This window comes from Diabrotica undecimpunctata, chromosome 1, assembly GCF_040954645.1.
Source record: "Diabrotica undecimpunctata isolate CICGRU chromosome 1, icDiaUnde3, whole genome shotgun sequence".
NCBI lineage: Eukaryota > Metazoa > Arthropoda > Insecta > Coleoptera > Chrysomelidae > Diabrotica > Diabrotica undecimpunctata.
This window is the reverse complement of record NC_092803.1, coordinates 20,865,747-20,893,516: the sequence shown is the minus strand read 5'-3', so window position 1 is coordinate 20,893,516 and position 27,770 is coordinate 20,865,747. Positions and strand designations below refer to the sequence as shown.

General features: G+C 34.1%; 1 protein-coding gene across 2 annotated transcripts in view; it reads left to right on the top strand.

The window, feature by feature from the left end:
• Window positions 1-27,770, top strand: part of LOC140446235 (uncharacterized) — a 50,150-nt gene that overhangs the window by 11,209 nt on the left and 11,171 nt on the right. Inside the window, exons 3-14 of one of the 2 annotated variants that reach the window (XM_072538774.1) lie at window positions 9,627-9,702; window positions 10,029-10,239; window positions 11,388-11,547; window positions 11,599-11,708; window positions 16,888-17,064; window positions 17,124-17,270; window positions 17,351-17,743; window positions 19,568-19,747; window positions 19,807-19,953; window positions 20,037-20,375; window positions 26,946-27,080; window positions 27,145-27,299. In XM_072538774.1, coding sequence (XP_072394875.1) covers window positions 9,627-9,702; window positions 10,029-10,239; window positions 11,388-11,547; window positions 11,599-11,708; window positions 16,888-17,064; window positions 17,124-17,270; window positions 17,351-17,743; window positions 19,568-19,747; window positions 19,807-19,953; window positions 20,037-20,375; window positions 26,946-27,080; window positions 27,145-27,299 — 2,230 coding nt within the window. The remainder of the gene's footprint in view (window positions 1-9,626; window positions 9,703-10,028; window positions 10,240-11,387; window positions 11,548-11,598; window positions 11,709-16,887; window positions 17,065-17,123; window positions 17,271-17,350; window positions 17,744-19,567; window positions 19,748-19,806; window positions 19,954-20,036; window positions 20,376-26,945; window positions 27,081-27,144; window positions 27,300-27,770) is intronic. The other variant, XM_072538782.1, reaches the window with a different exon arrangement.

Genomic DNA, 27,770 nt, shown 5'->3' with positions numbered 1-27,770 from the left:
TACATAAACAAACATGCTTTCTTGAATCAAAGAAAAATATATTGAAATACTTTCAACAGCTTTTCAAATTTGTTGTAGTTGATTTATAACTAAGTTTTTCTTTGCAAAATTTGCATACAGCCTTCTCACTGTTAATGTCTTTCTCAAAGTGATGCCATACAATACTAACATCTTTACGCGCAGACATGTTAAACACACGATTAGTTAATAAAGTAAATATTTAGTACTCACAGAATAAATTCACATTTACGTTAGAAAAAACACCAACTCCAAATAAAAATTTAGTTTGCTGTATTATATAAAACGTGAATCGGGGGCTCCAATGTGTTAATATTTCAAATTAAAAATAATCGATCATTGCAAAATTCAGAAAGTCGAGCATAAAAGCTGCATCTTCTACAAATGTGCATTTTTTGAAAATACAATTATTACGCTTGTACTAGGTAAATGATTTTAACTAGGAAAAAGACTTCTTAATTGAATATTTACAATAAATAAATCCTTTAACGAATTATCAATAAAGATTTCAGCTTCAGAACTAGTTGGCTTCCCAGTGAGAAAACGTAGATTCGTTAACGACAAATAAACGGTTAAATTAAACAGTTCGGTGATTCAACGCTCATCTCTACAGAACAGGAATAGTGATAATATGTCACGCGTAATCACTTGTTCTTTCATAAAGCATAATAAATAAACACACAGTCAGTAGGTCAGTATTAGCTGTGGTATTAGTAAAGCATTATGAGGGAGCAGGTGTATTGTATTAAATTTAAACTGGACGAAAAATTTACGTCTTTTAATTAAAAATAAGACATTATTTGGTATTTTCCAAATAATATCTTTGAAACTATTTTCGTTTAGATTTTTTGGAGGTATTAAGTGTGAAAATAAGAATTAGTTCTATAAAAATGAAACAAAAAAGATAAAATTAGTATAAAATTTGTTCTATAAAAATGAAATCAAATAAAAAATAATTCCAACACTACTGTTTAAATTAAAAATAACTCCAAACAATTAGAAATTCTAAACCAAATTCTTAGGTAATTAAATGTTCAAACAGACCACCAAGTTGTAACAAACAGTAACCAAATCTATTATACAAAGCATTCCTTATGGCGTTGAGTTCATCTGCCGATATGTTTTGGCTAAGTTGGATTATCTTTTCCTTCCTTTAGTTCCTCCAAGTTGGTGGCTCGCTCGAACTCATGCCTGTACAATTTTGTTTTTAGCATCCCCCAAAAATAAAAATCTAAAGGAGCTAACTCAGGTGACCGAGGGCGCCATTTTATTGTACCGTCTGTACTAATGACACGTTCAGCAAAAATTAACGATAAATAGTCTTTAACGACTTTTGCATTATGTGCAGGACAGCCGTCTTGTTGAAACCAAATTTCGTTGAAGTTAATTTGAAGACGTTGAAGTGCAGGAATAATTTGATTTTGCAGTAATTGGAGATATTTGACTGCATTTAAATTGCCTTCAATGAAAAAAGGACCAATAATATGGTCTCCCAAAATTCCAGTCCAAACATTCAACTTTTGGATGTGGAGTGGATACTGCGTACGCATAGACACACTCAAATGCTTATTCTCCTGAGCTGTGGCGCACCCAGGGGGGGGTTTTGGGGGTTAAACCCCCCCCCCCAGGCCATAAAAAGTAAACAATATATAAAGAATAGTAGGAAAATGTAACTTGTTTTTCACACACAATACAAAAAATCCAAATCGCTAATTGAATAATTAAATTACCACTTTAATATGTAGAACACAACAATTATTGTATAAATACACAATAAATAATCATATTTTTCATTATATTTAGATATAGATACCTAATATTAGGCTTACGAAAAAGTAGACAGAACGAGTCTGTTGCGAGTAGCATGCGCCTACAGGACTGTATCTGCGGCCTTGTGGACTATCACGGGTTGTGTTCCTCTGCATGTGTTAGCAGTAGAAAAGAGACATCAATATGAGAGAAGAAAGCATTTGACAACAGCTATAAAAACAAAGAAGAAAGGGGAATATCAATGGAAAGATAGCAAGAAGAGTGGAACACCAAGGAAGATGTTGCCCAGTGGACCAAGATGCTGATCCCGAGCCTAAGGGACTGGGTAGATTGTCTGTTTTAGGGTGTATCTTCAAAGGTTCAGAAAGACAGATACAGATAAATGTCCATACTGCGAATATTCCGACATTGTTGCGCACACAATGCTAGAGTGTAATAGATGTACAGTGGAGAGAAACAGAATGTATAAAGAAATAGGTATGAACCCTATGACTGTAACAGACATGATCGTGAAGATGACGGGAAATACGGAGGGATGGAATAGTGTTCACAATTACATCCGAGCAGCCATTAAAAAGAAAGAAGAAGAAGTGAAACACCAACTGGGCCAACGACATAGATAAGATGTAATTACTATTTTAATGGGAATAAATCGCAATTAAAGGTTAAAATAAGTTTATTGACGTTTGAATTTTTTATCTTTGATCTTGCACTGATAACTTGTTTATACTCGAACAATTAATAGAAAAAAGAATAGCGGTTGGTACCGAAGTACATCTAGCCTTCATCGACCTAGAAAAGGCGTATGATACAGTTCCAAGACTTAAATTGTGACAAGCTTTACAACAACTCGACATTAGTCCAAACCTTTTAGGAATAATGACAGAAGTATACAGGGATAACACTACTTACCTAAAAATCGGATATAGACTATCAGAGCCAATAAAAGTAACTAAAGGACTAAAACAAGGATGCAGTATGTGACCCTTACTGTTTAATTTATATATTGAGGCAGCCCTCCAAAATTGGAAAAACCACTGCCAGGGAATGGGAATCCCTATAGGAAATGACGTACTATTCTCCCTGAACTTTGCGGATGATCAAGTCGTCCTAGCTCAAGATTCTTATGATCTAGAATTTATGATTAAGCGTCTATACAGAGAATATTTAAAATGGGAATTACAAGTCAGCATGAAGAAAACAGAATATTTAGTTATCAATTCAGATGCAAGGTTTGAAGTGTTGATAGACGAGGACGTGGAAATCAAACAAGTGGAAAAAGTTAAATATTTAAGTGCACTCATTGCTAAGAACGGCTTGGGAGAAACCGAAATTAAACACCGAATTAATCAGGGACGTAAAATTGTAGGATGTCTGAACTCCTTATGGTGGGATCACAACATTTCCAAAAGGAACAAAAAAAGAATAGGGCAAACCATGGCACAGTTCCTTGTCATGGCTCTGAAGTATGGACAATTAATGCAGGCCTGAAGAGAACATTGTTGGCAGTTGAAATGAATTATTTGAGATGTGCTAGAATATCAAGGGCAGGAAAGGAAGACCAACGAATCTATAAGAAATAACATGAATTCTACAGAAACGTTCATTGACAGAATAGAAAGAAGAGGTTCAAAATGGTTTTGACATCTATTGAGAATGCCTGACGAACGTTGGCACCAAGAACTTTACAAATGGAAGCCCCCTGGAAGAAGAAAAAGAGGTAGACCTCGACGCTCACGAAATGAGGGAATTTGAAGAGAGATGGAATCGAGAGATTTGGAGGAGGAGCATGCTTTGGACCGGGCAGATTGGCGGAGGAGAACGGGAATACGACGATAGCCGTCTCCAAAATGTATTGTATTTACAAGTTGGATTAATGTCAAACGTCAATAAACTTATTTTAACCTTCAATTGTGGCTTATTCCCATCAAATAGTAATTACTTTAAAATGCCACAAGAAAATAGCTTCAGAACAATAGATAAGATCTAGATAAGAGAAGGGAGTGTTCCAAAAATGTCGTCAGCCTTACAGAGGCCATCCCACTTTCGGAGTACGGTATGTGCGACAGTCAACTGCGCAAAAGTAAAAGAGGGTGGTTTTAGTTGGTAGGCAGGATAATAGATACCTGAATCTTTGGCACTGCTGTCTTTGGTACTTTAAGATAAATTAAAAACCAAATTTTAGGAGCTTAAAATGGGGGTAGCATAAAAAAATGTCAAAACCCCCCCCCTGAGACAAATTCTGGGTGCGCCACTGCTCCTGAGACCAATAACGTACAGCGGATGAATTATGTTTCTTGTGAATTGTGAAGGAGGACTCATCTGTAAACAAAATATTTTTTAAAAAATTATTATTTGCATTGCATTTCTCCATCATAATTTCACAAAATTGCATCCGTTTAAATTTATCATCAGGAAATATTTCTTGAGTTGTCTGCACTTTATAACAACGGTAGTTGTTTCTTTTCAAAATATTCCTTACTAATTTTGCATTCAAATCAACTTCATCGGCAATTTGTTTACTTGAACACGGCGTCGCTTCAGCCAATGCACAAACTTGAATTTCTCTAATTTCTAGTTCTTGAGAAATTTTGTTTTCGCGAGGTTGATCTGATGGGCAACATTTTATACACCTGCCATTAGTACAGCCAAACTTTTCAAATTGATGAATAATGGCTAATACAGTTTTTTCTATAGGTATTGGCCTATTTTCAAAAGCCATAATAAATAAATTGATAGTTGCTTGTACTGAATTGCCCCCAAAGTACCATTTTATTATTTGTACCCGTTCTTCTGTTGTATAAACAGTCGGCATTATTTCTTATCTTCACACATACAAAGTTACCTCCAAAAAGAAATACATAGCTGTCGACAGGTGGCTTCTCTCGTCTCGACGAATGGCGATGTTGCCAAAATTATCTTATATTATTCAAAATTGGGTTACAATTTCGTCAAATAAAAATGCGAATCTGTAAATTTTTCATGGATTTTAGAAATTTTGGAACAGTATTTGTGTCAATTAATGTTTCATTTTTAATATCATCATTAAGTTTTGAATGGCAATATAACCGCACCACTGATCGCCAATTTTTTAAATTAATTCAATGTTTTAATTCAAATATGTAATATATATATATATATATATATATATATATATATATATATATATATATATATATATATATATATGTATATATATTTGTATATAATATATATATATATATATATATATATATATATATATATATATTTGTTTCGCAGAACGTTTTGACCAAAGATAATTAATTTGGCTTCTTCAGGGCTGAAAGAGAAGAAATTATAATTAGCTACCATATATTATATCTATTTAGTCTATCCAGTATATATATATATATATATATATATATATATATATATATATATATATATATATATATATATATATATATATATATATAATCATATATAAATATATAATATTTTTTTTAAATAAATATGACTGATTCTTCAAATAAATAATTAAACAATTAATGAATATAATAAATAATTAAATAATAAATATAAATAAAATGTACATTTTAATTCTACTTAGGTACATAGCCCTTAATTAGATGGGTGTAGTGAACCACAGATTAACCACTATGATTTATTCCTGTAAATCGGCATTGCTCTATTTAAGCATTGTTTTTGTCCTCATAAATTAGTGCAAAGTTGAGATCCACATTAATGATAGAGGTGTTTATAAAACCTTACTTACTGTCATTACACTGCGTTGATGGATGTCAACTTGCACTAACTTTGGTAACACCCTGGTATACCATTTTTCAAAGTAAATAGTTGCACGTCACAATTTATATAAAGTGACGTCATTTATATTTAAAATTTCCGGAACGTTAACTTTAGAGTTCAAATTTTCCTAACACAGCTAATAATACGAAAACCATACAGAACTGCTCAATCTTTCATAGGCGTCAACATGGTATAATAATCAGAAAAATGTAATCATCATTATATTGTGAATTTTAGAATTATATTGATTAAATAACCAACAACATTTGTTATTATTAATAATATAAATTTCATGCAATAACTCTTTAAGTCTAATATTCCACAAAATAATAATTTTAATTAAATAAATTAGACAATTGTACGCAACTGATATGGGAATACTTCAAATTTTAATGACAGTTTAGCGTGTGATACAATTGTTTAAAGTGTTGCCGCTTTTTTAGAGTAAGAATTTTGTTTATGTTTTGATTTCTTACACAGTTTGATCATAATATATTCTATATTAATAAATTGTATTTATAAATACATATTAAATTTAGATTAATAGCTTTAAAAACTAATTATTGTTGTGTATTGTGATTGTGCTATGCCAAAACAACTAAATAGTCTGTAGAAATCTGATAAGCTTTCATATAAGATAGATTATTTTGAACAAGAAATAATGGCGAGACGTTTTTTACTAATAATGATCTAAAAAAGGTAAGTTTAAAATTTAGAATATATAATTTTGTATTAAAATGTTTTCTTATGTATTTTTGTGTGTGGCCGTAGTCTTAAAACTAAGTCTATTTACTGTTAATATAATAGTTTGACAAATAGTTGACATTTTAAAAATTTGTCACTTACTAACTATTCGATATTTTGGCAACGCTGTGTTCTGACGTCGTATATCTTGAATGACGTGCATTCATTTTTATATGAAAAATTCTATATATTAACGTATTTGGAATTACCACCCTGTTAGTTAGAGAGTCAAATGTCATTCTTGTTTTGAGTTCACTCGTAAGTTGTTAATACACTTTTAAGCAATGTGCCTGTTAAGGGGGCCTAGACTATCAAGCGGCTTGATCAAATGCTTGAATAAATTGATTGTATCAAGTGTGATTGATAGTGTAGAAACCCGTTTCTCGCTTGAAGCAAACATTGACGGTGATTGAAGAAAGGTTAAATGATTCAAGCGGATGGTCAAGCCGCTTGATAGTCTAAGGCAATTTTCATCAAGCATTGCGTCAGTCACTCGGTGAAAGTCATGGCGTCAGCTAGCCAAACCGTGCTTCCCGAAACCTCAGAGCGGGAGTTCATTAGTTTGTTAATTGATTTATATCATCACGATTGTCCGGAGTTATGGAAAGTGAAGAGCAAAGATTACTTTAATAGATACAGAAAAAATGCAGCGCTTGAAAAAATCGTGGGGATATTGAAAAGGATAAAACCGGATTTTAGTGGAAACAATTAAAACAAAAAATTAATGTTCTCAGAACAAACTTTAACAGGGAGTTCAAGACCATCGAGGGTGAAAAAGTTTGATATCAGTGCTCCCCACGCAGTTGGGGAAATTCCATTGTTCTTCGAATTTCTGTGTAACCCGTTTCCATCCATCCTGCGTTTTGGAACCTAGATGAGAAACAAAAATCAAAACTAGCATTAGTTAACATTGCAAAAATAGGTATTTACTTATTAAATTGTTGTACCGTTCGTTCATTGTATTTTATGTTTTGTTATAGCAACCGATTTCTGATGAAGACTCGCAATCGCAACTCAACTTGCTAGTGTTAAGTCTCCTTCTGATGTACTTACACCCCCAACTGCCATTCCTGCTAGCACGGGCAAAAAAAGGAAAGGTGGGCCAGACAGCCCAGAATAGAGAGCCCAGCCCAGCTTCATCACGCCCAGAAGAGAGAGAAATTTGCCATATTGATCGCCAACCTCAACAGAGAAGGCACTTAGGAGGAGGAGGGCCAGACAGAACTGATCAATTAGTGGAAATACCGACTGAATATTTCAAGCGACCTGAGACTGAAGAGGATATTCTGGCTAAGGGGTGGGCTATGAAATTGAAAAAGTTAACTCCAACGACGCTTCGCAAAAGAAAAAATAAATTACACGCTTTTTGAAGCAGAAATGGGCACCTTGACAAGGGAAGGAGTGCGTTTTCAAACACACCCTAATTGGTCACCCTCGCCACCTTAATCGTCATGTTCTTCAACAAATTTTTAGCAAAGGAACCCCAACTCAGTGCAGTTACTACACACTTAGGGTCCAAGTAAAACACCATGAAACGTCTCAAGAAACTAATGCTGCTACGTTCTTCTCCTCATATACTTCAATGTGAACTTGCGCTTCCAATATCTACAGTTCCGTAATAATGTATATTATGAAATATCTGTATTATTTGTAAATTGTAATTATATTTCCTTTCCTTCTTAAAATATAAACAGATTTACTTGAGCAATAATTACTTACCTGAATGTTTTCCTTTAATCCCTTGATAATAGCAGAGCAGCTTTCAATAGGTACCTCAATGTGATAGACAATCTCTGACTTGCAGGAAACGCTTCACGCATTTTTATATCTTGCTTCTCAATGTCGGGGTGGACTAAATCCAGTAGATAATCGAAACTTTCTTGGTCCATTCTCAAAAAGTTCCTGTAGTCCTCAGGTTTTGAAATACACAGAAAGTTTAGAAGATATTCATGAGTGAACCGGTTTCTAAGTTTGTACCTCCTTAGACCACCGTCGTTTTTTCTTTCGCTTCTTTTTCTGCTTCATAGCAACCAATGTTGCGAGGAGGAAGCCCAAATCTGAATTTGACATCATTTTAAACGAAGACAGGATCGCGAAACACACTATTCTCAACTTCGACTGATGAGAGAGTTTTGATCAAAAGATTGAAGGCTTGATTAAAGTACGTTTGAAGTGCCCATCAATCGGAGGTTCAAGCATTTGATCAAGCCGCTGGATTGTCTACGGCCTACTTTAGAATGCCTCTTCCAATTTAACTTTTAGAGTATTTGCATTGGTGCCTCGTTGGTAATATTAAATTGTCATTTACTTAGTTGTAAAAATTTTATTAAATAATGATTTTTAAATTTTTATTTATGTGTTTTAAAGCTATTACAACTTTCCGAATCAATAAATATTATATTATTAGAAAGCCTATTATACGAATCCCAACAAATTGTTGTATATATACCGGAGAACTTACGGCAATTCACCAGGCCGTGAAAAAATGTTGTTCTATCAATGAAAGCAAATTTGTTATCATCACCGATTCGATGAGCGCATTACTTGGAATAAAACAGCTATATACAACTCACGCCATACTTCTCAAGATCAAAGAAGAGTTATCTTATCTACAGACTCAACAAAAAGATATTTCCTTTATCTGGGTACCTTCCCGTATGGGAATAAGTGGTAATGAGGAAGTGGACTCTCTGGTAAGCAATGCAACCACCGACCAAAGTATTGCTATCATAAATCAAATGCCTTGGACTGATCACAAAGTAAATATCAAAGCCCACGTGCACAGAGCGTGGCAAACTACTTGGGATCACACTGCTAACAAACTCAAAGAATGTCTAAGTCAAGTAGGAACCAAACTCATCCTACCAAATAATAGAAAAGACCAAGTTATCATTAACCGACTCCGAATAGGACATACTTTCTTTACACACAAGCATATCTTCAACCAGGAGGCTGTCCGTTGTGTACCAAGTGCAACACTCAGTTGTCAGTGAAACATATAATTGTTGAGTGTCCAGTGTACCAGAACGAAAGAATCGCGTGTGCCCTTAAGTGATAATTTAAAAAGTATACTAACGTCAAATTTACAGTCTTTATTAAGTTATCTTAAAATGACTAAATTATATACCAGATTCTAAAAAATATTTTTTTTATGCAACAATATGTATCTTACTGTTTGTGTATGTCCCACCGCTAATAACCCTTTGTGGTTGATGCGGGTATATTTGTTTAAATAAAAAAAAAGAAAGCCTATTAAAAAAATATTTAGATTTCGATAAAACTAATACAATATTTTACGTTGTTTTTATTATTTTTTATTAATTTAGAGAAAAAGACTGTCAACTGGGAACAACTGATGCGGTTAATGGAGTTCCTTGTTCAACCATTGATGATGTAAGAAAGGTAGGTGGTTTATAATATTAATAACAAGTTTATATATACATATATATATATATACATATATATATATATATATATATATATATATATATATATATATATATATATATATATATATATATATATATAGAGGAGTAAGCAGATTGAGACTTCAGTGCCGTTTGACGGTTCTTTTATGTCTACAAAACATGGTCAGGTTTTATGGAGGACACCAGTGCAGTTTACCGTGCCTCTTACTACATCGAAAGATTTTCTGCGAATTCCATTAATCGTTTAGAGGTGTAAGTTGGTTGAATGTACTATAGTAGTTATAAATCTATAATTTTTAGGATTGTTGTGAAGCTTGCCAAGCCGGTATAGACACTTCAAGAGCTAAAGAACCGTGCGCCGGCTTAGGTCTTGGTGCACTTTACGATAATGCCTTTAATCAATGTTGTGAAGAATATTCAAAAGTTACATCTAGTACTGCTAGTACTTTGTCTACAAGTACCACCACCACAGCGAAATCCTTTATAGACAATTCTGATACTGATTCTAAATGTAAGATTTTCTGTTTGTTATATTTTTTAGTAAATAGAAATAATTAATGTATTTACACATATAATTGACCCCTAAAAAGCATACAAACAAGCTGAATTTTGCAGGAAATATTAATTTTGCGACCCCAAAAAAGACGAAAAAAGTTTACCACTCTCACCTCCGGGCTTTCCCCTAAAACCTCCCTCCTAGGGGGCGTAAAAACGAAAAAAATCGATTTACCAATAATTTGTACACTGTAGAAAAAAATGTATTAAATAAAAAATGTAGCTGAGATAATTTTAAACAAAAATTTTTATGAACATTTTTTGTGTAGACTGAAGCGTTTTCTTAGAAACAACAAAATGTGTATCATCTCGACGGTAAAAATTCGATATCTTTTGATTCAAGTGACCTATCGACAAAAATCAAGATGCGTTTTAAAGGCAAAGAGTGCAGCTTTCGTATACAGTTTTTGTATTTTGCCAAGAATAAACTCAGTTTTTATAATGGTGTTAAATAAATTAACGTGGTGCGATTTTTGCCATTTTTTACGATTCTCGTGAGACCAAAAAATTTATCACTTCCATTGACCGGTCGCTATAGAATTTCTATTTTTAAAGCCTAGTCTTTAAAACTTATAACATGAAATTTTGATTTTGAGTTTGGACAACAAATATGAGGCATTTTAATTATGCCTAAAAACGATGTATTTAAACTTCCACATTACAAACAATCTCACGTCACAAGAAATGCTTCCTCGAAGGCAGCATTGAGTGGATTTTGTAACTGTACTCAAAAAACGTAGTTGTGCAGTCGAAAAGAAGCAGTTTTAAAATGTTTTAGATCGTTTGTAATGTGAAAAACATTTTTGCATTTTTTTGGGGTCCCAAAATTGACAATCTCAGCAAAATTCAGCTTGTTCGTATGATTTTTAGAGGTACAGTGGCATTTTCGTCTCTGACGACTGGAGTACAAAGGAACGTCAGATAAATGATTTACAAATACTAAACAAATGCCCACTATACAAGAAGTATATTTATATCTTAATTATCTGGCTTCTAGGTCAAGAGATATCATCAATCATCTCATCAATCAACTTAGCGCCATCGACTTTTCTCATAAACGAAATTGAATTTAAGCCGAAGATTATTTATGGATTTTTATTGTAGCGACTGAAAATATCTGTGCTTCCGAAGTGTGTACTCAGATATGTAAACCAGTTTTTAACACCTCTGTTTCTTTCAAATGTGATTGCTTTAAAGGCTTCATTTTAATGGAAGACGGTGTATCTTGTGAACCTGAGGAGCGAGTTCTTAAAAAAGAAGAAAGGTGCGTCTAAGTTTAATAAGCTTTTTATGGTTTTTAACTAATCTTTTGTAGATGTGAACTATTCAATCCCTGTGACCACGATTGTATAGATACAGGTACGGCAATTAAATGTTCATGTAGAGAAGGATATCAATTATCAAAAAATAATAGGACTTGTGAAGGTAATTATATTCCATAAATTTATTTTTGACGAAGAACAACAAAGACATTAGACATAGATAAAACTTAAGATAAAAACACGTAATAAAATAACTCACAACCGATATATGTACATGCAAATTATTTATTTTACCTTTCATCTAACGAAGAAATACGTGCATTACTTACTATTCGGGTCCATTAGACCCGTGGACTCAATGAACGAATATATAAAGTAGTTGATATAAAATAAAATATATTGATTTCTAAAAACAACTACTATGTAAAAGATAATTAACTGTAATTTTATAATAATATAACAATTATATGTAATTGTGTACAGTACATTCAACCTACTTACAACTCTAAACGATTAAAGGAATTCGCAGAAAACCTTTGGTTGTAGTAAAAGGCACAGTAAACTGCACTGGAGTTCGCCATAATCTTTTTAAATACTTACTTTGTAAATAATAATGAATGTATTAATACAATGGTTAACTTGCTGTACAATTATTTTGTAAATAACATTATAGTAGTGTACTTACTGATTATTTAAATTTATAAATCATCATCATCATTCACACTAAATTCACTACCGCTATCATTATGTAAATCTATAATGAATGGATTAATTTCACTAATTTTATTTTTCCAGATCCACCACTCTTCTATTAATTTTTCACATTTATTTACAGTTTTGACCCATATTTCTGCACGTGCAGTTTTAAGAGCTTCTTGCCACATTTTCCTAACTGCATCATCACTGTATCCACTGCATCCAACGTGATTATCATAATACGTTTTAAATATATAATTGATATTATTTTTAACTAACCAATTTTTGAAGTTATACTTCTATACGCGCGCTCGACGTTGGAAATTTGCACGGGAGTGAATCGGTGAAATCATTACATATATAATATATGAGTAAGAGAGAGACAGAAGATATATTTTCTCTCTTTCTCTCTCGAGAATAAAAATGTTCCTTTTGTATATATATTTAATATTATATATATTATAAATATAATATAATATATATATTAATATTATTATTTATGTGATATGTTTTGTATTACTTATTAAATGTTGATAATTATTTTATTATTAGATTTCAAAATAATACTTACAATAAATCACTGTATGACCGAGAACTGTCAATTTTAAAATGCGTTAGTGTCATGTTTAATTGGCAAATTTTTTACTGTTTGGTTCATACGCTGGTATATGTGTTCGAATCCCAATATGAACTTCCTTTTTTATTTTTGAAATATTTAAAAACCTCACGTTAATCTTATTAAATATATGTAATATACGCAAAAATGCTCAATTTTAAAATAAAATGAAAATTTACTACATAATCCGAGTTGTTGGTTTTTTATTTTCATCTTCCACAAACATTTTTTGAAGTTATACTTCTATACGCGCGTTCGACGTTGGAAATTTGTACGGGAGTGAATCGGCAAAATCATTATATATGTAAGATATAGGTAAGAGAGAGACAGAAGATATATTTTCTCTCTCTTTCTCTCTGGAGAATAAAAATATTCCTTTTGTAAATATATTTAATATTTATTAATATTATTATTTTTTTATTAATATTATTCTCATGGTAAATTAAACATATGCTTAAGTAAGTTATGTATATTGTCGTTTGTAAATACTTATGAATTTTGCATTTTAATTTGTATTGTATTATTATATTGAATTATGTTGCAGTGTATTGTATTGTATTTTTATATTAATAACAAAATAAACAATGAATTTTATTGCAGAGTATGTGTAAAAAAATTTTTTTGCATTCAACTCCTTTTATACATATATGAAAATAAAAATATATATTTTCATTAAAATATTGATCCAATCATTCATTTGCTATACTCCTATTACAGGTTAAATGTTTATATACAGCAAACGATGCACCAATATACCTATATACCTAATTATTTTTCTCTTTCTGCTCTCTCTTACCTATAGCATTACATATGTAATGATTGTGCAGATTGACTTCCATATAAATTTGTAACGTCGAACGCGTGTATAGAAGTACAACTTCTACCGGCAGTCCCACTGGACTGCCACACCCGTTTTTTTATACTCGGTACGTTCCACGACTGTTTTGGTTGTTTCTCCAAAATCTTCGAATGGTAAGGTGCATTATCTAATACTATAACTGATGGTTCATTCAGACTAGGTAACAGTTTCTCCTCAAGCCATTTAACAAACATATCTGCATTCATGTTTTCATGCTAATCAGCAGATTTGTATTTTAAAGAAAAATCAAATCTGCGTTTTCTATAAAGCCTCCTTTCCTTCTTGCATGAAGAATGATGTGTCTTTTGCCTTCGCTATCTGTGTGTTTTATTGAGTTTATGCTGTCGTCTTGCCAAATTCTTTTACTTCCTCCCTTTGCAAATATCCATGTCTCATCTAAGTATACGAATGTTGCATTTTCAGATTTAAGTCTAGTATATTCTCTCAAAAATTTAATTCTTTTTAAAGAATCTTTTTAAAAAATTTAATTCGTTTTAGCATCAAAAATAACACTACTATTGTACCAAAACTTAATCATCTATTGTATATGGATGACTTAAAACTATTGGCTTCCACTCGAAGCCACTTGGATCAGATGCTGAAAAAAGTTGAAAATTTCTCTAATGACGGCTTCGGTCTTGACAAGTGCCGTGTCTTAAATATAATCAAAGGAAAGGTTCAGCCTAGCAGATTATATATGCAAAATGGCCAGAACATCGAGACCATGGGTGAAAATGATATGTATAAATTCCTCGGAATAAAGCAAGCGCGGAAGATTGACCATAAGCAAATGAAAACTGAGATAACTACTGAGTTTGTACGAAGGGTAAAACAGCTGCTTCGTTCATACCTTAACAGTAAAAATTTGTTTAAGGCACTAATCATCTACGCATGTTCCGCGCTTAGCTACTCATTTGGTACTGTTAAGTGGACAACAACGGATATAGAAAATCTTAGCGAAAAGTACGAACACACCTCACAAAGGCACAAAAACACCATCCTCGAAGTACAGTAGAAAGAACGACATTACCGCGGTATTTAGGAGGACGAGCACTTATGGATATAAGTAAGCAACTAGAAAAACAGATTACTAATTTAAGAACTTATTTTTAGGTGCAGGCTGACCTACTGATCTACTCTACATCGCGTGATTTGTGCAGTAGATGATACAACACCGATCGAATTGAGAGAACTAGAAATGCGCATAAACCATCTTACTAAGGACGAAAAAATACGCCTGGATGGGTAAACCTCTGCACGGGCGACTTCCCAATGAGGTAAGTCAAGAGCATGTCGACAATATAGCGTCGAACTATTGGCTGACATCAGAAAAGATGTTCCCTGAAAGAGAAGGTTCATTACTTGCCATTCAGGATCAGGTTATACCAACCAAAAATTACCTGAAATATATTGTTAAAGATTATCAAGTCCAAAATGACAAATGCCGATATGAATCTCTATGAAACTCAAGAAACCATCCAACATCCTACAAGGGGCTGTCAGACATTTGCTGCAACTGAATATAAGGAACGGCATGACGGTAGCAAAGATCCTTCATCAAGAGATAGCCATCAAACTGGGACTTCTCCAAACAAACCATCTCCCATATTATCAATACGGTCCTAAGAGTATACAACAACTACAAGCTATACTGGAACGGCACTGTGCCCACAGACCAAATAGTGGCACATAATAGACCAGATCTCATACTAGTTAATCAACTAAAGAGACAAAAAACACTAATTGATGTAGCGATACCCAACAACAATAATCTTCGTGTTAAACAGAACGAAAAGATCGCCAAGTACAGGGATCTGGAAATTCAAATACGAAGCCAGTGAAGAATGGAAAGTACCCAGATAATACCTATTATTCTCTCTACTACTGGAGTCATTCTGACGAACCTACTAAAAAACATAGAAAAGCTAGGTCTGAATGAACATCTCCACAAGACCATGCAGAAAGCTGTACTACTCTCAACGTCCAGATATGTACGAAAATTTTTGGGAGGTACTCCAGCATAATAAGTCACCTAGGGCTCGATAACACGGAAAGAGTCCCACCAGAGCTCAATTCTTTTGATACCGTACGTATCTGGGATGAATTTTCCACTTAGAGGGAGTGTGAGCCGTATGGTTAAATCTGGAACATAATAATAATAATGACTTTAAAGGTCCACCATTGTCTCTTTCCATGAAAAAGTATTTACGCACATTTGCATTAATTCATCAATATCCAACTTACATCTAGGAATGATGGACACTTGAAACTACACATTTGAATTACAATATACTGAGTTTAGATCAATATGACAGAAACTTAACTGTTGTGCTTGAGAGGTAAAATATAATATAACCGCAAACAAAAATCCTAAACACATTAAGCAAATTAGCCTATAGATATAGATATAAATTGATAAAAAGTTTAAAAATGGTTGGAAACCTTACAAGTACAAGTATTTTCATGTGAAAATAAAAAGTTAAATATATTTACCAAAACTCTAACTTTAACCCGTAATCGCAGACGTCTCAAAAACGGTACACTCTAACAGACATATGGTCAATCCACTACTATTTAAATTGACAAAATGTTCTAATTTACTCCGAAATATTTTTTAACAAAAATTAAAAGTGATAGTTTAGTACTTTGTATATCTACTTTGAATATAAACTACTCTTAGCAAGGTAGTATTTGTTTTAGAAAAAAATTATTAAGCAAGTAGGTGAAAGAAATTTAAGTTAAAAAACATTATGTAAGAGTACTATTTATTAAAAACAATGTAACAAAATATGCACAACTATGAAAAACGATATAATGAAACTTATATTTATTTTATACCTAAAATTTAGCAAAGTGTTAAACATTGTGGAGAACACCAGTGCAGTTTACCGTGCCTTTTACTACAACGAAAGGTTTTCTGCGAATTCCATTAATCGTTTAGAGTTGTAAGTTGGTTGAATGCACTGTACGTACAATGTAATATTTATAAGATATCTGAATATCCATTGTGTGAATATCTTAAGGTGACTTTTAGGTTAATTTATCATTATATTAAACTTAAATTCAGTCTTCATGAACTTCCCGGTTTTCAGGTTCCTCATTATTTGCCTTACCTTTTTCTTCCTTCTTTATTGTGTTTATTAAATACATAATTGTTAATACTATTTGCAGATATTGATGAATGTGCGCTAAATATCCACAATTGTCAATCAGTTGGTGACTGCATAAATGAAGTAGGAACTTACTCTTGCTACGACTCAATCTTGAATAACAAAAGTAAAGAATATGAATATGAAGATGATTGTGCAAGTGGATATCAATACAATTTTGAAAAACAACTTTGTGATGGTAACTGGCGTTTAATTATTTTGATAAATATAAATTAACATTTTATATTTTCTTTCTAGATATAGACGAATGTCAAATTAAATTAATATGTCTTCCTCCAAAAGTCTGTAAGAACACGATAGGATCCTATACATGTGGATTGGAGGAAGACACATCACTTTGTCCACCAGGTTTCAATTATAACTCTTCTATAAAAGCTTGTGCAGGTAATATAAATAAATATTATTCAATTTCAGGATACTAAAGTATGTGTTATTAATTTCCAAATATTTATTTTGTTTCATAGATATTGATGAATGTCTAACGGGCGAAAACGGTTGTAACACAGAATCTCAGTTTTGTCTAAATACAAAAGGAAATTACACCTGCGTAGATAAAGCTTCCACAAATAGTACTTGTCCTCTTGGTTTTAAAATGAATACTGTAATTCAACTATGTGAAGATATAAATGAGTGCGAAGAAAAAGAAAATGTATGTGCTCATAATGAGAAGTGTGTTAACGTACCTGGAAGTCATACATGCGTTCCGCAAGAAAACTCAGGCTCAACTTCCACTTCTAAAGTTGTACCAACAACACGTTTAACAGTCACAACTTCCACTGTCCAGCCTACTTCCACAACTCAAAAGGTTATATGCCCTACAGGATATAGTTACGTTCAAGAAACACACGTATGTGCAGGTAGGTTCCAATTAATGTTATTATCGAGGTTTTTTTATCTTCGAGGTTCATTAAAAAAAAATTGCAGACATTAATAAATGTCAGGTTAGACTACACAATTGTAAGTAGCAGAAAGATGTGAATTCTACCAGTGATCTTTGCGAAGATGATAATAACTGTAAACTGGCAACGACAATTGCAGGAAATTCATCATTCTGGCCTTAAAACCCTGCGTGGATCCTAGCCTCTTCAAGAATTTCTCTCCAGTCGTCTCTATTCATCGCCTTCCTCGACCAAGCACGAATTCCCGTATTTCTTATATCTTTATCGATGTTATCAAGGAACCTTGTTTTAAGTCTTCCTCTTGTTCTTTGACCAATGGGTCAATCAAGGAACGTTTTTCTAGCTGGGCCATTTTCTTCCATCTGAATTACATGCCCAATCCACCTCAGACGTCCTATCTTAATATGTTTTTAGATATCTGGTTCCTGGTATATTTTATAAAGTTCGAAGTTGAAACTTCATTTTGTATTTGATCCCTAACTTCTTTCTCCAGGTCTCCATAGCTCTTCTTCTTCTTCAGGTACCATCTCCGCTACGGAGGTTGGCAATCATCATAGCTATTTTAATGTTTGAGGCAGTAGCTCTAAAAAGTTGTTTTGAGCTGCATCCAAACCATTCTCTTAGGTTCTTGAGCCATGAAATTCGTCTTCTTCCGATGCTTCCATCTATCTTTCCTTGTATTATGAGTCGCAGGATGCCATACTTCTCGCCCCGCAACAATACGTTCGCGATTCACAATTCTGCTGACTTTCACATTCTAATCGAGGCTATTTTTTATGAATGTCCTCGATTCGAATTATTAAACATATTTTATATAAACAAATGCGAAGTGTGTTACACGTTCCTTTTAAACTTAATCTTTTTATGAATTGTAATATTTTAGGGATAATACCACACCGTGAACCTTTACCCTTTACAAACCCCGCTTGTTCCTGAGGTATTTGGTAATGTAGATAGGTTTTTAATCTGTTTTTGATGATATGCAATAAGATTTTAATAGCATGTGTTATTAGTGACAGTGTGCGATGGTTTTCACATCTGGTAGTAGTTCCTTTTTTGTGTAGCGTGATATAAATTGAGGTATACCAATAAGATGACCATTTTCCTGAATTCCAAACAGCGACACATATAGAATGATATGTAATCATTTGTTACCTAGTAACTGTATTATTTCACCTGGTATTGAATCAATGCCTGAGAATTTATTTCTCTTTAGCGATTTAATTGCATCATTGACTTCAGCGAGTAAGACAGTAGATTCTCTAGGGAAGTCAGAGGGCCATTGATTTTCTGGTGGTACCTCGGTATTTTTATATAACTCGCCACAGTAGTTTCGCCATGTTTCCAATATTTCGTAAGTATCGGTCTTTAGATTACCTTTAGAGATTTTCCTCTCTGGCAAGGACTTTGATCTTCTGAAATAAATCCCTCGGTTCAGTTCGATAGCCATGTTTGTCATGCCTCTTTGCATATTTGAGAGATGTAACTTTGTGTTTGCAGCACTGTTCCGTATCTAGTTTTATGTTCTTTTCTGCGTTGAATCACAGTCTACGTATTATGGTGTATCCACTGCTTACGGCCCGTGGAAACCGCTGTCTCACAGTCTTTTGCAGCCTCGATTACCTTATCTTTGAGATATATCTAAGTGTTCTCATTGTCACTATCTACTTGATCTCAAGAAAGAGCTTCTTCTAGGTTTTGTTGGAAGTCACTGATTTTTGATGGATTAGTCACCTTCTTTATTGTGTTTATTAAATACATAATTGTTAATACTATTTGCAGATATTGATGAATGTGCACTAAATATCCACAATTGTACATCAGTTGATGACTGCATAAATGAAATAGGATCTTACTCTTGCAACGACCCAATCTTGGATAACACAAGAAGTAAAGAATATGAATATGAAGATGATTGTCCAAGTGGACATCAATACAATTTTGAAAAACAACTTTGTGATGGTAACTTACTTTTAATTATTTTCATAAATATAAATTAACATTTTATATTTCCTTTACAGATATTGACGAATGTCAAATTAAATTAATATGTCTTCCTCCAAAAGTCTGTAAGAACACGATAGGATCCTATACATGTAAAGTGGAAGAAGACAAACCACTCTGTCCACCAGGTTTTCACTATAGGGCTGCTATAAAAGCTTGTGCAGGTAATGTAAATAAGTCATGATTAATTTCATGATAACATTTAAGTATGCGTTATTAATTTCCAAATATTTATTTTGTTCCATAGATACTGATGAATGTATAACGGGCGAAAATGATTGTAACCAAGAATCTCAGTTTTGTCTAAATACAAAAGGAAATTACACCTGTGTAGATAAAGCTCCTACTTGCCCTCCTGGTTTTAAAATAAATACTGTAATTAAACTATGTGAAGATATAAATGAGTGCGAAGAGGAAGAAAATGTATGTGCTCATAATGAGAATTGTGTGAACGTACCTGGAAGTCATAAATGCGTTCCACAAGAAAGTTCGAGCTCAACTTCCACTACTCAGCCTACTTCCACAACTCAAAAGGTTATATGCCCTACAGGATATAGTTACGTTAAAGAAACACAAAAATGTGCAGGTAAGTTCCAATTAATTTTGTTATCGAGGTTTTTTATCTTCAAGGTTGAAAAAAAAATATTTTGCAGCCATTAATAAATGTCAGGTGGGACTGACTTTCCACTGTTCCCGTATATTTGGAAGTGGAACAAACTACACCCTGAATTCTGCCAATGAGTGTAAACTAGAAACGCACAATTCCTTTCGGGGCTGTGGAATGACCTCGACGTGATATAAGGCCGAGTAATCGATGTGAGGAGAACACGGCCAGTGAAACCAAGACTAGTCCGAATACCGTCCGGCGTCGGTGCACCGGGTAGCCGGAGGACTCCGCCGCTGAAAGGTACAGAAATCGTTATCAATTGCTGCACCTTCCCTGACAAAAAATTAAAGGCCGTCAAGTCCTTGCTGCCACCTTTCATGTCTGCGACTTAAAGCACAGTCACCAAATGGTCAACGACCAAGATACATCAGACTTGAACTCCGAGTACAATCAAAAAACATCACCCACTTCTTATCCATCCTTTATCCTTTCTCTCCTTATCTCCCCACAGTGTAAGGTAAGCAGTTACACTGAAGAACACCAAGCAGTATACGGGCGTTGCTGTCACTCCTACTGGAGAAAACCGTGGCCAATCAAGAGGAGTACTCGATAAAAAATCAGCAATTCCGGCTCGTGAGCCACCATGACCAAGGAATGAATACCTGGCAACCTTCCGGGGTGATAAATGCCTTAGCTGGATAAGGGAGCAATAACAGCATAACGAAGGGGCAGAAAGAATGCACAAACGAGCATAGGGCAGCTTGGACGAGGGTATTAATTCCAAATATTGTGGACTGGGTGGAATGCGGTGACAGAGACACTAACTAGTTTTTCACCCAGTTCCTAACAAGGCACGGCTCCTTCAGGGCCTACCTAGAAAGGATAAGAAAAGTAGCGGATGGAAACTGCGCAGAATGTGGAGTGTCTGATGCGGCCAAGCACTGTGTATTGGAGTGCAGAATGTTCAATGACGACAGAAGCGACACAGGAAGGTAGGTAGGGAAGCGTAAATAGAGTGGGAGAGAGAGAGAAAGAAAAGAAAATACGAGTGATTCGTGTGATGCACCGGCCTGATGGGGACCTACCGCATGAGTAGTCTGGTTGAGGGTATGGACTTTAGTTGGTAGGCAGGGAGCTATGGGTGCATCTGTGAGCACGACTCCTCTGTGAGGACTGCGTGCGGATGGACACTTCTATCCAGAATTTAACATACGCCAGGGCATCATTAACGGGGCAGGGCCTACGGGTACGGTCTTTAGAAGATTTGCCATCTCCTTCCCATAAAAAAGGAAACTCATAATTGCAGGAAATTGGGACCAAATTTCAAGTGTCGAAATACTTTTGGATCTTACAGGTGTGAACCCACGAGGCCATACTGTCAGCAATCTTCTGCTTTAGATAAAATGGCGCAATATTATCAATCCAATATTCCAACTAGTATGAATCCAATGGCGCAATATTCAAAAATTACTTTAAATTATTGGGAAAAAGCTGATACTGCACATAATGCTGACGATAAAAATTCTATTTACGAACTACCGTTCATTTCACCAAAATACTATACAGTACAAAGTACGCTTAGTACAAATGCTACTAAACAGTCAAGCCGTTCGTATTCTCAAGATCCACGAACCGTACGCGGGAGCTTAACTCCTATGGATATACCCTGATTAAATCTCTCTCTCTCTCTCTCTCTCTCTCCCCCCAATGGCGCTACAGCCTTAACCTCCTTCAAACTATACCTTTAACCTTGCCGGTCCCGCGCCGATCTACCCCAGGTAATCACGTCTAGCAAATTTTGTGCATCCACTGCCACTTTATCCTTCCACTTTTTCCATTGCGCTCCTTTTGGTTTTGCGCCCTGAATTTTACTATCTAGGACTATTTTTGGCAATCTTCATTTCTCGCGTTCTCCATTCTCAATACATGACCAGTCCATCGAAGTTTCTGAAGTTTAACGAATTCCGAGATCAGTGTCTCTTTGAACAGTTGGTAGAGTTCATGCTTGTACCTGGATCTCTATACTCCGTTTTCGTTAATAGGTCCAAATATCTTCCTTAGGACTTTTCGTTCGAAGACTTCCAGCTTTCGTTTTGTATCTTCTGTCATCACCCATGTCTCGCGTCTATACTATTGGTCTGATAATAGTCTTGTAGACCCTTTTTTTTTGTCTCCAGTATCTGTTTTTGGAGCGGAACATGTGAGCGAGTGAAAAGAAGGCTTTGTTTTGCTTTACTACATATTTTTCTTTGAATTTCTGATTCTTCTGTTCCATCCATATTTAATGTAACTTCCAGATATGTAAAACTTTCTACAGTTTCAATATCTTCCTCTAATTTAACTGTGCGTCTATTTCTCCTAGTTCTTGCCTGGGTTAGTTTTTTTATCTTTTATATTTATTTCTAATCCGGTCTCTTCTGCCCCTGTTTTTAATTGTGAATATATGTCTGCTGCCTCTTCTGTTCTGCGAGACATTTGATATAACTTTTCTATTAATCTAGTCTATTAATTCAGTCTTAAGCCTGTTTGAAATCTGTGAATATGTTGTGATCATCAATGTCGTATTCTTACGATGTATTTAGAATTTGTTTCACTGTGAATAGCTGATCAGTTGTAGATCTTCCTTGTCCAAAACCGATTTGATATTCCCCGACAATATTTTCAGTTAATTGTTGGAGTCATTTATTTAGTATATCAGTTAAAACTTTGCACGCTCTGTACAAGAGGGTTATGCCTCGATAATTTTCACATTTCAGTTTATCCTCTTTTTTTATAGATTGGGTACATAACCCCGGTTTTCCAGTCGCTGGGGATCTTTTCCTCATTCGAAGTCTTGTTCACAAGCTGTAGCATTTTTATATTCTTTCGTATATATTGAAATCACCCCGTATATATTAAAACACCGAAAAAGTATTTTTAATCCTTTTGCATCGTCGGAGTCGATAATAAACATTTTAAAGTTTGTTTATATACCATAAATGGGTATTTCCTTGGTATTTTCTTTGAGCGTTAAGCCGGTCAATATTGCGCCTGAAATAAACATCCATTTAGATCGTTGAGAAGGTTTTGCGGAGACGAGAATTACATCACTCTCGCTGAGGCCGCTGTCAGGGTTAGTTGGATTTAGTGTTAGTCCAAATTTTTCTTAAAATTTGTAATGTTTTGTTTTTTGTCTTCTATCATGGGAAAATGTGTACTGTAGTAGCAGTGTTAAGTTTTATGTGAAGTTAAAATAAGATTTAGACGAATCTTTGAAAAGTCAAGACGCTCCAAGTGTCGGCGTTAAAAAGCCGACAAATTTGTTGAAAAAAGTGATTTATGCTCAATGTAATGTGTCAATTCTGATAGGAGTAATCACTGTTTTTGTTTTATGTCGTCTCTCACCTAAGAGATTTGTATCTAAGAGATTTGCGACATTTCCAACAAATTTGAAAGGTACTCACATGTGTTCCAGTTTTTAAAGAAGCAGAGTTTTCAAAGTTTGCGTCCAGTACCCAACTTCCAGCCTCATTTTTTTGCAGTTTGGAGATCAATTTGTTGGTGTGGCAAAGAGTGTAGGTCCAGTTCCTAACCCTAGAAAGTTTAAAGAAATTTTAGTGAAATCCAGGTAATTCTTTTATGTTGATTTTTAACGGAAAATAAACATTTTCTAATAATAATCTTTCATAACAGTTTAAAAAATTGTAATAATTAAAACTGTAGATGTTAGGGTGTGGCTTAGCTGTCATATTAATTGTTCTCAGTTTTAAAATTTAGTATTGACATCTGACAGCTGGCTTTATTTTTTTGACATTTGGTAAATACCTAATCATATACTCCATTCGCTTAGCTCGGGCATATTTTGACAGATTCATTGTCGGAAACCTACAACACAACAATTACTATTTCTCAGTATTAATAGCTCAAGTATCCTACTATTGCAGACTTCTTTCTTTAAAAAAAGAAGAATTATTCTAAATAGTGAAAGTGTATACTAAACCCATCAAATTTTGGGTAGTATATATTTAAAAAATATATTTTAGTTGTTATAATTTAACATAACTATTTATTATATGGTGCAGATAAATAAATATTGATTGTCGGTAATTCGCAAAGTTCTATTTTATTTACTATTTAGTTTGTTTACTAATAATATTGGCTATGAGTACGTGTGCTTGGTTGTATAGTAATTTCCAGCCACTTTTAGTCTGTCAAAAAGTAACTAACTTCGCAAAAAAATAATTACTAAATTCACTAGACAGTTCGGACTGGGAATAGCGAACCGAGTATAACAGATCTTGTTTTGCTTTTTTTTTTTTAGAAAAAGGTCTATGCATAGTTTCACTTAAAAGGATATTTTTTTATTTGCAATAATTTATTTCTGTTACAAATTATCGCCCATTAACAATTGTAAGTTTTGCAGTATCCTCAACTTCAAGAGTGTGTAAACTGATAGAATATAGTAAGTTTGTTCTTGATATTTTGTATTTTATTATTATTACCTATCTATATTTGTAACTGTTTTTGGTGAGACAGCAATAAATATTAAATTTTTTTCCTAAACCATTTTGTTTATTTCTCTTAACTAACTCTCTAACCCTTTTTGTGTTTTAGAAAGGAAGAACCTTTTCTTTCATCCAGCAGGAAGATTCTTCAAAGCGGCGTCCATTTTAAATAGCTTGAGAACCTTTTTGTATTGTGTTTTGTTCCAGGAGATTTATGTAAGTACCCTTTTGCTTTACTTTTTGTAGTTGCCCCAATCCAAGCCCCCTTGCCATTCACGACCCAGTTCTCCAAATTAACCCTGAGTAGCCGATCGCAAAAGTTTCGATTTGTTTTGCTTGCCCTATCTCCATCCCAATAATTTCTGTCCCCAATTTTCAAGCCCCTATAATAATACCCTATGTGGTAGGCAAAATAATCGTTACAATGCACATGCATTTGTCTTATTAGGTGTTCGCCATTTGTTATTCTTCTGTGGTCGTATTGCTTGTTTTATCTCTTCTTTCTCTAGTCTTGTTTTAAATATATTTCTTGCGTTTCTTCATTTTTTTTCTGTATGGTCTTTTTACACTCGTCGTTGAACCATTCACCAATCAAACGTCAATTACTTTTGTTTTAATTTCTTCCCAATATTCTTCGGTGCCTAGACTGCCTGTATTTGTCAGTGTTTGTGAATTTCTCTCTCATAATTCTGTTTGATATATTGTCTTAATTTTTGTATATCTAGTCGTTCTGTTGTATGTTCGTGTCGTCCCTCCTGTTTCTTTGAATTCTGCATCTGTATATTATCTGTACTAGGAGATGGTCAGATCCGCAGCATGCTCTTCTTCGGCTCTTTATATCTCGTATGCTTGTCGCGGCCGTTTTGTCTATCAAGACATGATCAATTTGGTTGGCGGTTGTTCCACCAGGCATAATCCATGTCGCATTGTGTATGTCGTAGTGTGGGAAAAAAGTCGAGTTGATAAGTAATTATATAATTTCATTGGTATTTTGATGGAGTGAATGTTTACCAATGGTTAAAGTTTTTCTTTGCCTATTTGAGCATTCATATCTCCTATTACGATCTTGACGTCAGTTCTCGGTGAGCTATCGTATACTTCCCCTAGCTGTTCGTAAAAGTTTTCTTTTATTTCCATGCTATGTTCTTCTGTTGGGCAATGTAAGTTAATAATTGGGAGGCTAAAGAATTTAGCTAACTTAAATTTAGCTAAAGAAAGTTTTTATTCTTAGTTTATATATTCTCTCATTCACTGCTTTAAAATCTAATATGGCATGTTTCATCCTATTGTCAGCTATAAAGGCTACTCCGAACTTTTCTTTTCCCCTATATCGTATTGCGTGCGTTTTTGTTTCTTTTATTCCGTGTCCTAGCCATGTGGTTTCTTGTATTGCTGCTAGTTCTATTTTGTATTTTCTGAGCTCGTTAAGTAGTGATGCCTGTGCTCCTGGTTTATTCAATGTCAGGACGTTCCAGGTACCGAGTCCATATTTATTTGCTTAAGTCGTCGTCGATAAGACCGATCTATCCGAGGCTTATGTAAAGGTTTCCTGGCTTTGTACTTTTTACGGTAACGGATTACCCGCTCATAGAATTTTCTGTTAGGGTTTATTCCCTCAGCCGATATGTTTCAGTTTTTAGTCGCCAGAAACTCGCCTTTCACCCCCTCTCGTCTGCTACATAACGCATAATCATTGTACGCCATGCACACTGAGTGAGAGTATGATTTGTTGGCAGAAGCTGAGTTCTATTTCTAGAACTCCCGACTCTTTCGTCGTAAACAGTTGACATTATCGGAGTTTTGTTACAGTATGAGCATTGACAACCCATACTGCCTCCAAGATCCTTTACCAACCTTAAACCACCACCTAATTTAATGTTACTCAAAATTCTGGAACTCTGTTTACTACTGGAAGGTTTGCTACCACTAGTAGATCTAGACTTGAAACTCCTACATCGGCATATCTTTCCCCAAAAATATACAACGCGAATAGGTACCAATTATTCCTAATATTACGCTATGATACGATATTGAAATTATTTTAAAGTTTGCAAAATATTTTCAGATATTGACGAATGTAAAAGTAACCCATGTCGAAGGTTTGAAAAATGTATAAATTACAAAGGTCGATATGTTTGTATTCCTCCAATTCAATGCAAGCTTGGTTATGAGCTGAATGAATCTGGAGACCAATGCATAGGTAATTATTTTAATAGGACCAACTGCATATATTCAGCATATTTTATTAATGTGATAAATTGTAGATGTTAACGAATGTGCCAGGGGTATTCACAAATGTTTATCAACACAAATATGTAAAAACTACGTCGGTTATTATACCTGTGAATGTCCGCCAGGTCACCATGTGAGCAAGATTACAAATCAATGTGAAGATATTGACGAATGTAAAATGTATAGTGTAAGTTAATTTTTTTTTATTTAGAAAATAACCACAAAGAAAATAAAATAGGCGTACAAAGTATAAATTTAGGTACATTATATCTTACTTGCTAAGTTGTGTAAGTATGTGTAATGAGATGTGCATGAGTAAGTTTGCAGTGTCCCAATCTAAGACGAGATAGGATAATTTGGTGCGATCTATTGAATGAATGTGGGTTTCATAAATTCTTGTGGTTCCATGGAGGTAGTTCTTCTTTTATCTCTCTTAGTTTGCTTGTAGATGTCTTTAAAAGTCTGTAATTACTTTAAAATGCCACCAAAAAATAGCTTTAGAACAATAGATAAGATCTGGATCAGAGAAGGGAGTGTTCCAAAAATGTCGTCAGACTTACAGCCGCCACCAAACTTTCGGAATACGGTACGTGCGACAGCCTACTGCGCAAGTAAGAGAGGGTGGTTTTAGTGGCAGGATAATAGATACCTGAATCTT